Consider the following 13,320-nt stretch of genomic DNA (forward strand, 5'->3'; position numbering starts at 1 on the left):
GCTGAAATAAGAAAAGCAAGCTGAGCGGCAGCACACTCCGCTGTACTTCCTAGCTGTGAGCACAATGTGACAGCTGCCTCACGCTCCAGCTGCCTTGCTTCCTCCAACACAGTAGGAACTGGGCCACAGCCGAGAGGTGTGGAGACATTTTAATTCCCGGCAGAGGCAGGCAGATCTCTGAGTTTGAGGTCAGACTGGTCGACAAAGTGAGTTCCAGGACTACACAGAGAGCCCTGTCTCTGAAACAAAACAACAACCAGAACAGAAGCCTGTGCCGTGAGCCAGAATAAATCCTCACCTACTTACACTTGCTTTCGTTGGGATTTTTATCACAGCAAGAGAACCACCCAGGACAAATGACTCTCTGGCTTTTGTAGGGCGTAAGGGTCCAAACAGCCCTGACCACTCCTTGAATGGAATGATGGCATTTCTAGTGAAGCCGTATGTCCCCTGGAATCCGAAATGGGGACTTGAGCCCCGATCCCCTTACTGACCAGTGGGCAAAGTCTAGGAGGCTCACCAGTGAGTGGCAGTCCTAGACAGGGCTCTCTTTCAGCCAGTGTCAGGATAGAGAAGAAGGAAGTTACCAGAAGCTTTCTCTGGGAAAGGAAGAGAGAAGGTGGATCCATCTATGGGGCTGCACAGCCACCTCATGGTAACTGTCTTGGTTAGGAAATTCAGTCTGATGGGGGACTTGTTCTCTCCTTGATAATAAGCATAGCACCCATGTGTCTTTGCATGCTTGGGTTTCTCTGTGCCTGAAAGATGAGGCGTGGGGTGGGGGATGGCAGGGCTGGGCTGAGTGGAATTCTTCAGAGCAATGTGGTTGTGTTTACTGGGAGGGTGGGAGGGCCAGGCCTGCTTTTTCCCTGCCTTCCAGGCTCCAGAGATAAGGCAGGGGATGAGGGGTAGAATGGGTAATACTCTAAAACCACAAGAAAGAGTTCTGGCTTTTGTCTCTACCCCACAGCTCAGACACGCTCTCTGGGGCATCTGGGAGAAGACAGCTGCCCCGCCCCCAGCACTTGGGGTCCCAGCCCACAGGCACTCAAAACCTCCATAAGATCCCTGTCCTTCGATTCTCTCCGTGGTCACTTCAACCACAAGCTTTCCTCAGCTTTCTTACTTCTGTTCCCACCCCCGAATTTCCCTACCAAATAAATGAGGCCCGACGCATTAGAGCCTCTTGGGGTCTGCCAAAGCCAGTGAGCTGATGCAGGTGACAGAGCCAAGCATGACATCCATTGACCTTGAGGGTTCTGTCACGGACCCTGAACCTTTTATTAGAAGCCCCTGGATTCTTGCTGCTCCACAGGAGGGCTTGGCCCAACCTAGATCATAGATACAGTTTAATCCTAAAGCAACGGAGGACCAGGCACGTTGGGGACAGACAGCCGCTCAGAATGAAAAAAAAACACCACTGTGTTTATTACTACAAAACAAAGGCATCTTTACAAAAATTGGGATCCGGGTCTCAGGGCCTCAGAGGCTGGAAAAATCTGTTTTATTTTGATCAACATCCAATCTGGTTTCTATGGCATAGTCCTGACCTGATTCCATGAAAACAAATCCAAATATTTAATGTTTGGTGGAATTTCTTCCCTGCCCCTTGGAGAAAATGACTCCAAGTATGTTGGTAGACTGGGCTGAGGGTAGAAATATGTGAGGGGTGCTTGTGGCAGAGGAGACCTTCACTTTTTATCAAACTGACTATAGCCTTTTGGGCAAATGTCAGCTCCAGGCACTGAGCGAATGTCCCCTAGTGGCCAACCCTAAGTGCCACAGAGAGCACCTCCCTGCTCAGTCTACCTCCTCCTTCCATCTTCCTGGACTGGCTCCCCAGATTAGAAACAGTCTTGAGGAAAAGGGCAGCGTCTGTCACCTTTCCTCTCGCCCAATTTGAATGAGGGGACCCAGTTTATAAGGAAGAGTCCTGCGTGCTTTGAAGTCTCTTCAAGTCGTCCCACCTATTCTAAGAGATAAGATCCTGCAGCCTGTTCCCTGAAGGAGGCTGAGGGTCCCAGATCCTTTCTCAAGCTTCTGGAACCACCCATGATACGGAGGCAGAAGGGTTTGCTGTCTGGTGTTCAGGTGGAGATGGGCGAGGAGCAGGTGAGAGCAGGAAGAGGAGCAGGCAGCTCAGTCTGTGTCCGTGCAAGCCATCACGTGGTCCAGTTCAGCAGGCTGGGGGACTCTTTGGGCTTCACCCTGAGCGAGACAAGGCTTAGAGACTTGTAGTCACCATCCGGAGAGGGCTCAAAGCTATGTCCTCCCAGGGCAGGAGGAAAGCCATGGATGGAATAGATGCCGGGGTGGGCTGCAGGGGAGGCTGGCACCCCCATGAAGCCAGCCACATTTCCATGGGAGTGGGAGTATGGGGACATGCATGGAGAGGGGATGCCCTCTGGAGACATGAGGCAGGGTCCCCCTGGGCTCCCAGACCCTGGACTGGGCCACAGGGAGTTCTGCAGCTGAAAAGAGAAGGGGAAAGAAAGGCTATGAACTGCTTGGCCCAGAAGCTGGCATCTTACCCTGCTGGCTCTCCCATTGTCTTTGAAGCCTCAGAAGCTTTCTAGAAGTCTCCACTAGGCCCAGGGTCACATCCCTCCTATCATCCATACTGGCATCCAGGATGTCCCCACCATGGTTTCTCAGAAACTATACTCTCTTCCTTAATTCCTCCATGTTCTGCGTGTATCAGAGTAGGCAATAGCCCTGCTCTGCAGAGGAAGAAATTAAATGATTTGCCCATATCACACAGCACCCAGATGCTGCAGGAGATGCTGCAGCCCCTCCCTTCTCCCTCAGAGCACATTTCTCACTGGCAACCCCATAGATCAGGCGTTGTTGAAGGGTGGGGCTAAAGGTCTCACCTGAGGATGACTGTCAGTTCGGGGCAGCACAGAGATGTCATAGGCAGTGGTGAAAGGATTCCGTCCCTCCTGCATCTTCCCATAACGCTCCCGCTTCCGCCACTTGGCTCTGCGGTTCTGGAACCAGACCTGGGGACCATTGGGGAGGGTTAAGGGGTGCCAGAGCAGCCCTGAGGACTAGAGCCTAATGGGTGAGGGTAATCACTGAGTCCTCTCCTGGGATCTAGATCCAAGTCAGAAAATCCCCAGTGGCAGGAGCGTAGAGAATCCTCACTGTTTCCAGAGCCAGTGGAGCCTGGGAGAGGCCCCATCCCAGAGCAGCACTATTGGCCCCCAGGGGCCCCAGCAAGCATTCCCAGGCTGAGTCACTCTCTTCATTTCCATCCTGGCTAGGTCTTGTCACAGTGTTTGTTATAGGGAAAGGGGGCCTGTGGGCTTCAGGGGCCCAGGATACCTCCTAGGTCCGCCAGTGTGTGGGTGTTGGAGTCTGGTTGATCCGCCTTGTAGCATCCAATGAATTAAGGCATTCCTATTCAGTTAACACATTCCTATTCAGGTCATGGTCCTGTCTAATCCCTCAGTGGCTCCCTGGAAGCCCCGGTTTAGAGCCCAGCAAGGCTGCTTAGGTCTCTGCCGTCTCCATAGCCTTCTGTCCTGCCATGTAACAGCACTTTGTTCTTCCTCGATGCCTCCCAAGCTCCCACCCATCTCTCTCTTCAGACACCTGCTGTGTTGTTCCTTCCCGCCTGTGTGTAAGTTCTCCCTTCCTGGACTGCCCATCTCTTCAACACGTCATCCAGTCTGGGTTCTTCTGTAATGGCCTGACCTTCCTCAGTCTCTCATCACATTCTAAGCCCATGCTCTCTTTGGGGATCTACTTCTCAGTCATTCATGTGTTCTTGGCAGGTGAGGGATCATATGTCTTATACACATCTGAGCATACACGTGATGAATTTGGCATATACCCTATCCTATTTTATTTATTTGTATTGGCATATATAATTCTATTTCTTTCATTTAATATCATGTCAGCTGTGGAATAGATGCTGGTGATATTGAAACCAAACCAAGGTGGGTGCAGTGGCGCATGCCTGTAATTCCAGAACTTGGGAAGCGGAGGCTAGAGGATATCAGGTGTTCAAGGCCAGCTTCAGTCACGTACTGAGTTTGAAGTCAGTCTAAAATACGCGTAACCCTGCCAAAATTCAAATCCAAAACCGAAGTCAAAGCCAACCACACACAAACCAACCATTGTTTTCTAGGGAGCCATGTGGAGATAAAAATAGAAAGAGCAGTGATTGTGTTTCTTATCTGTGTGTAAAACCCCACCACCCTGTCTGGGAGGAGAACATCCTCAGCTCTCGTATGTTCCCTTCTCCTTGATTACCTCTACTCATGTAGGCCAGTGACCTGATAGCTAAGAGGCTGTGCATCCCCCAGGTTTTTGGGACCCCAGGGCAGGCCTGGCCAGGGTCAAGAGTGTCCACCATGAAAGCCCTCCTCTCTCCTCTTCCTCCTCTTCAGGCATTAGGCCTTTACTGGGAATTAGTCTTCTGTCACCGTCCATTTCCCGCTGGAGCCTCTCCACTCTGGACCTCTGCCTGGGCTTGGGACTTGCCCTCTCCATTGTCACATGTGTGGTCTTAATTAGTCCCCTTCATGGGGTGGGGTTTATGGTAAGTGTCATGCTCCTGTCAGAGAAGAACCTCCCCGTTCTCTAGGGCCTTGGTGGTTGGGGAAGCTTCTGAACTGGGTTTGGGGGTTCCATGGGTCAGAAAGGCCTAGGAGCTAGGCCTGGTGGCTCATGCCTAAAACGTGTGTTATTTTGCCAGCCCTCAGGAGGCTGTGGTAGGAGGATCTTTAGTTTGAGGCCAGCCTGGGCTGTCAAATGTATCCTGGGATAGCCTAGGTTCTAGACAGAATGAGACTCTGTTTCAAAAGCAGCCCCCCCCCTCAAATTAAAACAAAAGAAAAAGAAAAGGAGGAGGAGGAAGAGGGGGAGGATCGTGGAGAGGAGTGAGGGAGGTGCCCCTGCCCCACACACCACGCATTTCCACAGGGAAGAGCAATTCAGACACCACCCCAACACAACATTCCAGAGACTCCCTGTTCTGGACTTTCTTAGCTTGTAAAATCTGGGGTTGTTTCCATAGCTTGAAGAACCTTGGCGGACAGTCATAGAAGAGAGTTTTAGCTGCCACCTAGACGGGACAGGAAAGCAGGAGGACACGACAGGGAGAGGAAACCACTTGAGCCTCTCCAGTCCTATCTGGCTATCAGGCCTGCTTGATGGACCTTGCTGGCTTCTGTAGAGCAGCCTGTGGGGCCCCACTGTCTGTTAGAGTTGGTCCCCACCGTAGCATCTTCTCGAGTCTCTAAAAGGGCCCCATCCTGGGAGTGATTAATAGGAACTTCTCTTCCCTCACAGAAGGAGAAGCAGATTCCTCTGCCAGGATGGTGATCTCACCTTTCTCTAGAACCCCAAACCCTTCTCTGCCACTGGGAGCCTGTTATGATTAAACTGTGAACCAAAGCAAGGCCATGGGTGACCACTCTTCCTCTAGAGCCAGACTCTCAATAAAGGTCCTCTCCACCCCAGTCCTGCTTGTCACCTTCCTGTTCTCCATCGCTTCCAACACGTTTGGGCACAGCTTTCCTTCTCCCCCTTCCAGCATCCGCTCACCCTTCTCTCCCCCTTCTTCACTGGCTGGGTTCCCCACTATGTGAGGCAGTTGCAATAGCCAAAGGCCCTAAGGGTTGGTCTCTGTACAGAAGAGCCTGTTGAGGGGAAACATTCCTGGTCAAGTCCTCCGAGCTAGAAGCTGGTTGTTGGCTCATGGTGAGCCTGACACGCCCTGAAGTCACATTCCCACCCTGGCCAGCCACCTCAGAAGTAGCACTGTTAAGTGTTCAGGACTCACTTCTTCCACCTGGTGGCCCTCAAAATTCTCTGGCTTTCTACTGGTAATTCCTTTCCCAAAAGTGGGCAACAGAAACACCAAATATCTAGCCAGCTGGTAAATAACAGAGGATTCCCAGGGACCATGGGACTCCAAGAGAAACAATGCAAGACTATGCCTGAGCCCTAACCTAATGCAGTTCATTAGGAATAGAGAAAAGTCTGTAGCCACAGTAGAGCTAAGCATGAAGGGTGATCTCCAAAGGCCAGCCTCCAGGAGGAGCTGGGCAAGGCGACTCTGTGAGACACTAGTGCCCACCTCTCCTAGCCCTTCCTTGATCTGGTCCGTGGTCTGAGCGACTGTGTCAACCAGAAAATCTGGTGCCCACCATGGCCTCACCTGTACCCGGGCCTCAGTCAGGTCCGTGCGTAAAGCCAGCTGCTCCCGGGCATACACATCGGGGTAGTGGGTTTTCTGGAAGACTTTCTCCAGTTCTTCCAGCTGGAATGTGCTGAAGGTCGTACGATTCCGGCGCTTCTTGCTCTTGCTCTTGGCCAACTCCATGGAGTCAGGAAGTCCCGGGGAAAGAGGGACACGAAGGCTGGCCAGGCAGGGACCTGGGGAACCTTGCACGTCAGAGGGCCCGTCTCTAGGACCTCCTCGGCAGTCCACGGGCAGCTGGGGGAAGCTGGCAACTTTGGAGGCCTTCTCTTCAGCTACAATGGAAACACAAAAAGGAGGATGAAAACCTAACAGGGGGGTTTTGTGGGTGGAATCGAGGGAGGGAAAGAGCATTGAAGTTCTAGGCTCCGCCTCCTCCTCCTTCCCCTGCTCTTCCTCCTGGCAGCCACCCTCCCTGGGAGCCTGGCATTCAGAGGCCTGACTGTTGAGCCTCCAGCTGGGGAGGGGGCCCTAGGGAACTATGAGCTCTGTGGTCTGGGCAGATCTTCTAGGGCCTTAGGGGGGTTCATTTCGGGGAAGTGCTCTGTGGTGGTGTGTCCCACAGGGTGTGGAGGTGCCAGGATTGGCGCCACAGCAAGGACTGCCACCCTGGCAGGGCCAAGGGTGGGGGCAGGGGTTAAGGACGGGGTGATTGACATCTCCCACCCCTTTCTAGAGTGTTCTCTTGTTCTGGTTGTGCCGGCCTGGATTCCCAGGCCCTCCGGCATGAGATTGCTACCAGGGCCAGGCAGGCATGGACAGAGATGCATAGACCACCTTTGGCTGGTTTCCCCATGCCTCATTCTCTGAAGTCCAAGTCTCGCTGACATTAGTATTAACTTTCCCAACTCTGAAGTATGAAGAGCAAGCTGGTACAATGACGATTCCATAGGAATCATGGGTCTTCATTCATTCTAAAGCTGTGAGGTCAGAGCAAGAGCTTAGGGTCCAGCACAGAAAGATGGAGGCCAGATAGGCTGTGCTTTGGCGGGGTCCTGAGGGAACAGTACCACAATCCCCTTTCCCAGTTACCCTCAGCATTGTCTGCCGCCCCCTCCCCAAGGAGTGTCTGAGTGCTTCCTCATCACCTCTGTTAACAGGCCAGGCAGGAATAGATCCCAGCAGCCTCCCTCTGATAGGCTCCTAGTCAGGAACCCCATATGACTGACCTGGCATGGTGAAAAACAGGTCACCACAATCATCTCCCACCCTTTCCCTCTGGAAAAGACCCCCAGCGGTGTCCCCATAAAGTTCCTCCTGGGATGGAAGCCACAAAGACGCCCTGCTGACTCAGAGGGCCCCTTCTTTGGCCCCAGGCCCATCTCCAATGGGGGCCTGGCCCTCAGGAGGCCTAGCTAGCTGGCACCAAGAAGCGTTTCTTCCTGAAGACTTAATGTCAAGATCACAGCTGTAAGTGTGTGGAGGGGTCCCCTGAATCAGATGAGTCCCTATCTGGAGGGCACTTTCAGCTGGAAAGTGGTCAGTAACCCCCTTGGGATCACCCAGACTGTGAAATAAGCTTTCCACGGGTGTCCTGAAGACCTAGGGAGTCACCCCAGGCCTGGCCTCTGGCTACAGCAGCTCGTAGAGGCAGTCTCCTTCATGATGCACAGGTCATGCAGTCACACTGCAGGCCTTACTGTTCCCCATCGTCACATCTTGCTAGGAAGGAGGAATCAAAAAAAGTCAAACTACATAATAAAAAAATTGTCAGAGAGAGCCGGGAGCTTGGAATGGGTCACCCTGGAGATATCAGGACCCTCAAAATGGCCTGGCAGGGAAGAACTTTGCTATCTCGGGTTCTCAGGAAGGTGAGGGTGGATTTCAGGCAGAAAATGGGTGAGAGGAACCCAGGACAAGGGCTTAGGAATACGTTAGTTAACCACCACAGAGAGCTCCCGGAGGTGTTCTGGTTCCTAACTCTCAGTGTCTGTTCCCTGTTCCTAGAAGAGCCAGCTCAAAGGAAATACTCCAATCTAGGGCCCCGCCACTTGCTTTCCTGATAAGCTGATAAAGTCAAGAGATCAAAACCCAGCAGAGCAGTTATCCTTCCACAGAGGCTAAGCCTGCTGGCCTCTGCTCCTCTCTCACGCCTGCCCCCATTATAGTCCTCTCTAAGGGCCAGACAACTGCCCCTCCTCATTACTCTTTTCCTCAAACCTCCCTGCTCTAGCTGGAGGACTCCAGGAACCCAGCCGCTTTCCAGAGCTCCCCAAGCAGCTTCCAGAGGAGTCAGGCCTAGGGAGAGCAGAGACAAAAATGGGAGAAAAGGAAAGGAGCCCCCAGGAAGGCAGTCTCAGAGTTGACGCCAGCAGTTCAAGCTTGCCTGGGGAAGGTGGTTCTGTCAAGGAACTCCTCTGAGCTTTGAACTATTGTCAGCTATTACAGCACATTGGGGGTGGTCCAGAGAGAGAACTCAAGTTGGTTGTTGGCCACTGGGAGCCTGAAGCTAAGTGTAAAGAGGATCCCGAGCCTGTGCAACTGCAGGAATGCAAAAACCCTCTGTAGGAGTGAAAGCCAGGTGCAAGGACTGGGACCTCTAACATGCCAACAGGGGTCAGGATTCTTTATCTCTGACCCGGCCTTCAAGCATCCCTGACAAGGGAGAAGCACACCACAGCCCTACCACAAACTGTCTAAAGTCACCTCAAGCTGGGTTGGTGAGTAGCATCCATCCTCCCGCTCCAAAGTCCGGATGGGTGGCACTCACTGTTGTCACAGAATCAGCCACCTGGCTTTCAGCTTTCATGGCAGCTTTGCGTTAAGATGCATCATTTTTTGTCGTCATGCTGGGGTCTCTAAATGGGTCAGGTAGTTTCTGAGCTTGGGCTTCCTCAGTTCTGAGGGCTGCTTTTAGGGAAGACCTTAAGTTCATAATAAGCACCTAGTTCAGGGACGCCAGCGACGCGGTGGTGTTCTCCTTGGAGGTTCTTAGCCAAAGATTTAACTTCTACCCAGTCGGCCGGGTTTTGGGGCTGTAGGTCTCAACTGAGGCAGGTGGGCAGAACTCTAGCAGGAATCCAGAGGATTCGTTCCCAGGTCAGAGAGCCAAGCTTAGGGACAAATTGGCAACCCTGGAAGAGCCGGAAGGAACCACCCCTGCACACAAAGGTACCACCCGAGGAGGGTGGATGGGTGGCTGGAAAGGACAAAACAAGGCCCGCATCGGGAGAAGGGCAGGATGCTCTTTGCAAAGTGCGGCCGGCTGGCGGGGACAGCCGAGGTGGGGATGCCGGGTGAGAGAGAGTCAAGCTCCGAGCACAACAACCCGGTCTCAGAAAAGACCAGCCAACGCTCCCAGACCGATAATTTAAAGGCAGGGACGTGTGTGTGTGTGTGTGTGTGTGTGTGTGTGTGTGTGTGTTGTGGTGTGTAAAGTATCTTTACTAAAGATCCATGTGCAACGAAGACCAGAACAGAAGAGCTCCAGTCAGGACGTCAGAGGGAACAGCGGTCAGGACCCCAGCCCAGGCTCGAGCTCGCAGCGCTTCCTTTGCATTTGGCCTGTCTCCCCACACAACCCAAATCCCAAATCGTTAGTTTTCGTAGCTCATTTGTTGCATTTGATGCGCGCTACCCCTTTAGGAAGTACCCCTTCTTTCGTTTGTTCTTCTCTCTCTGTCTCTCTCTCTGTCTCTCTCTGTCTCTTTCTGTCTCTCTCTCTGTCTCTCTCTCTGTCTCTCTCTCTCTCTCTCTCTCTCTCTCTCTCTCTCTCTCTCTCTGTGTGTGTGTGTGTGTCTTTTTCTTCCTCGTTTTCCCCGCTTCGTTCGATCTGCGGTTTGTTCTTTTCGTTCGTCCATTTACTCTTTTTAGTTTTTCTGTCCACCCCACCAATTGACTTAGCCTGTGACCTTTATTCTTCAACCTCTAATCCGTTGTTTTGCTCAAATTCCCTATCTCCCCTTGGGTTGTTGCTGGCGTGGTTTTACTTTCTTTAGCCTTGTTTCGTCGCGCGAACAGACTTGCCGCCCTCCTATGCAATCTCACTGCTTTTAGCCATGCGACCACCAGCTTCTTGGCTGTCCAAGAACCCGAACAGTAGGTGCAGGATGCTGCGCAGCGGAGATCTGGACTGTGGGGTGGGTGCTGCTGGGTGCGACACCGATCCAAGCGGGTACCTGTCGCTGGCGGTGCTCTGGGCGCTGCGCGGATGCAGCCGTCTGGCAGGGATCAGAGGAGCCAGGCCAACTGCTTCTCATTAAGTCCCAACTGTGGTTTTTATCAGGAGAGCCTCTTTCAAAGCGCATTAGACGCGAAGCTCAGCGGACTTGCTCATTTCCTTCGATGACCCCAACACACCTCCCGGGCCTCCCGTACACACTCCCACCACCCGAACCGGACGAAGGCTGGAGCTGCTCGCTGCCCAGCTAGCTACTCCAGCTACTCGAAGTGCAAGCGATTTCCGCATGGGCAGATCTCCAGAGAGATCCATCTCAGAGTCTGGGCTGCGAAATGCCGCAGCATACAAGGGGTGGGCGTGGGCGCTGAGACTCTGGTGGGTCAGCGGGTACAGTGGGCCGCAAGCCAGTCTTGCTAGACCCGGCCAGTCAGGCACATTCTCAGATAATGACAGGGGCTGACTCGCCTTAGCACACACTGCCCCTGGAGCGGGAAGCGCCCTAGGGTTTAGGACTGTCCAGGGCCGCTTCCGACGGCTCAGAGGTGGCGATTCGGTGCTGGAATGCCAAGCGCAAGGAGGGCGGCCTTCCCCGTGACGGGAAGACAAAGTTAGTCGGAGAAACAAGAACATAATTATGCGGTCTTGACAATGGCCCCGGCACTGAAGGGGATCGATTGGCCACCTCCACTCTGCGGAGCGTCTAAGGGCAACGGCAACACCCTTTCCTGAAGAGGCTGGGCCCGACGCGGAGAGCTGGGTAAGTCCAGGCCGCAGCCCTTCGCTGGGTCCAGCTTGGCCACTAAGTCGAGACCCAGCCTATGCGCTCTGTCAACGGGCGCCAGACACAAAAGCCGAGCTCTTCTCTCCCAGCGTCGAGGCCCAGTTAGACTTCCGGGCCCTCGACCCAGTCCCCGCTTCTGGGTTGGTGGCAGCAAGAGGCCCGATTAAGGATGAGCATGATCCCTCCTTTCAGGTCCTGTCGCCTTCGAGGCAGGAATGGGCCCAAGATCGTCGCCACTCAACCCTTCTTTGACCTCCCGCCTCCCTTTGCTGCTGCTGCTGGGGACACAGGCGACTCTGCCGTCCCCAGCGCACTGGCCTTGCCTGCCCAGGCCAGTAGCGATCAAGCGAGGGAACCGTGGGAAATACGAGACGGGCCAAAGTTGAGAAGCAGAAAAGTGGGAGAGGGGGTCGGGGAAACCTAGAGGGGTCGGGGGTGTAGGGGGAACGACACCGGGTCCTGCTGCGCTTTACCTTCCGCGGGGCCCTCGTAGAAGTGGCCGCCGTTGAGCATCGGGCCCGGCCCGAGGTCCTGCAGGTACTTGGCGGGCGGCTTGGCGGGCTCTGGGAGGTAGGGTTCCAAGGGCCCGCAGGCCGGGAAGCGGCTAAGCCGCTGGCCTCGGGGTGGTGCGGGGTGCAGGTGAGGCGCTGCGTCGGGAGTCCCCTGGGGGCCTGGAGGTTCGTCCCCTGTGGCCGCATAGGGACCGGCTGCCGGCCCCACGGAGAAGGGCGCGCAGCTCTCAGGGTCCATGCCGGCTCCGGGCTCACAGGCCGCCGGGGCTCCGGGGCTCCCGCTACCCGCGCGGCCTGTGAGCGCCTGCCAAGGGGGAGGGACCTGGGCTCGGGGGCGCGGAGCCCCCGGGAGCGGCGCGCGCCGCGGGGGGTGGGGGGCAGGAGAGGGGGCCGCGCCTCTGACTTAATGCTGGAACCATCCACGTCACGTGCGGCCCCGCGCGGGTTAACCCCTCGGAGCCCAGGATCCCCCTGATTCACCCCGAGCCGATATCACAAGCAGTTGGAAGAGAGGAAGAGGAAGGCAGCTTCCTTTCGAGGGCAGGATCCCCTTTGTCTACCAGTCTGGGTGAGTTTTGGCTCTGAGCTGCACCCTTGAGTCCTGATATCCATCTCAGTGGCTCTTGTCCCCAGAGAGGCGAGGCAGTGTGGGTAGACGTCCTCCTCCAACATATTCTCTGAGATCTGAGTGGAGAGCCCCCTACAGTGGTTACCCTTTACCTGAGTCTTCTGCGGGTGTCTTGGGGGAAAAGCAAGCACACCTCCCTTAGACACTTGTATTGCACAGACTTATGAGTGAGTGATTGGGCACTGAGGTAACAGCTCTAAGCTAACCGGGGCTTGGGGATCTTGGGCCTGGATACTATCCTTAATTTGCTGTGGCTCCTTCAACCGATCACTTAGTGTTTTCATCTGACTGTGGAGGTCCTTCTACATATTGGCGATGAGCTCCAAAGCGAGGCAGCAGGCAGGTTCCCAGGGCTTCACAGCGGTCTTTCCAGGTAGCTCTTGGCGTAGGTATGGAAGAAGTAGAAGGGCCATTGTCCCTCTGAGCAGCGTGAAATAAATGCCTTTCAGAGTGTTCAGGGTCCCACTGCAAAGGGACTATTTCAGGCCTGCTATTTTGGACGGAGCGAGGGTAGGATGCGTTTCCCAGGAGGTGAGTCTCCCCAGCTCCGAGGAGACGTGGGATTAGAGTATAGTTTAGCTTTTCTGAAATAGAATGCTCTTTGCATTCTAAGAGTTGGGAAGAAATGCCAGACAGAGGTCCTTGGGACTCCAGTTTAAAAATCCCTTAGGTCTGGGTTAAACCATTTGTATTTTTAGTGCCCCTGGAGATTAGCGAGAGGGGTGGGGAGTCAGACGTCATTTGTATTTCATTTGAATTCTCAATTTTTAAAGGAATCCAAGAGGCCTGGTGTGAACACCTCCCTCTTCCGTTGGAGGCTTAGAGGGGGTTTCTTGGCTGTCCTCAGCCAGAGTTGGGCTGTAAATCAAGGCCAAACAGGAACCAGAAGCCTTGCATCTCACAAGGAGTCATTAAGCCATTATTAAACATACCATAACTTCTCTGAAGCCTTATTGGCTTAAACACCACATTGGAGGCATTATGGCCATTAGGGCCCCTAATCACAGACTGCAGGCTGGGTAGAGATGGGAGCACCTGGGGTTGCTATTTCCAGCTAAAGAAGCT

At 54.1% G+C, this 13,320-nt stretch overlaps 1 protein-coding gene across 1 annotated transcript; it reads right to left on the reverse strand.

Moving 5' to 3' along the window:
* Positions 1-1,451: 1,451 nt before the first annotated feature.
* Alx3 (ALX homeobox 3) lies at positions 1,452-11,911 on the reverse strand. The gene is made up of 4 exons (XM_075979024.1): positions 11,589-11,911; positions 6,173-6,489; positions 2,874-3,002; positions 1,452-2,471 (listed from the first exon to the last, which is right to left on the reverse strand). Exons 1-4 carry the CDS (start codon positions 11,863-11,865, stop codon positions 2,163-2,165), a joined length of 1,032 nt encoding a protein of 343 aa, XP_075835139.1. The 5' UTR covers positions 11,866-11,911; the 3' UTR covers positions 1,452-2,162.
* Between the last annotated feature and the right edge of the window lie 1,409 nt (positions 11,912-13,320).

Source organism: Microtus pennsylvanicus, chromosome 7 (genome assembly GCF_037038515.1).
Source record: "Microtus pennsylvanicus isolate mMicPen1 chromosome 7, mMicPen1.hap1, whole genome shotgun sequence".
Taxonomy (NCBI): domain Eukaryota; kingdom Metazoa; phylum Chordata; class Mammalia; order Rodentia; family Cricetidae; genus Microtus; species Microtus pennsylvanicus.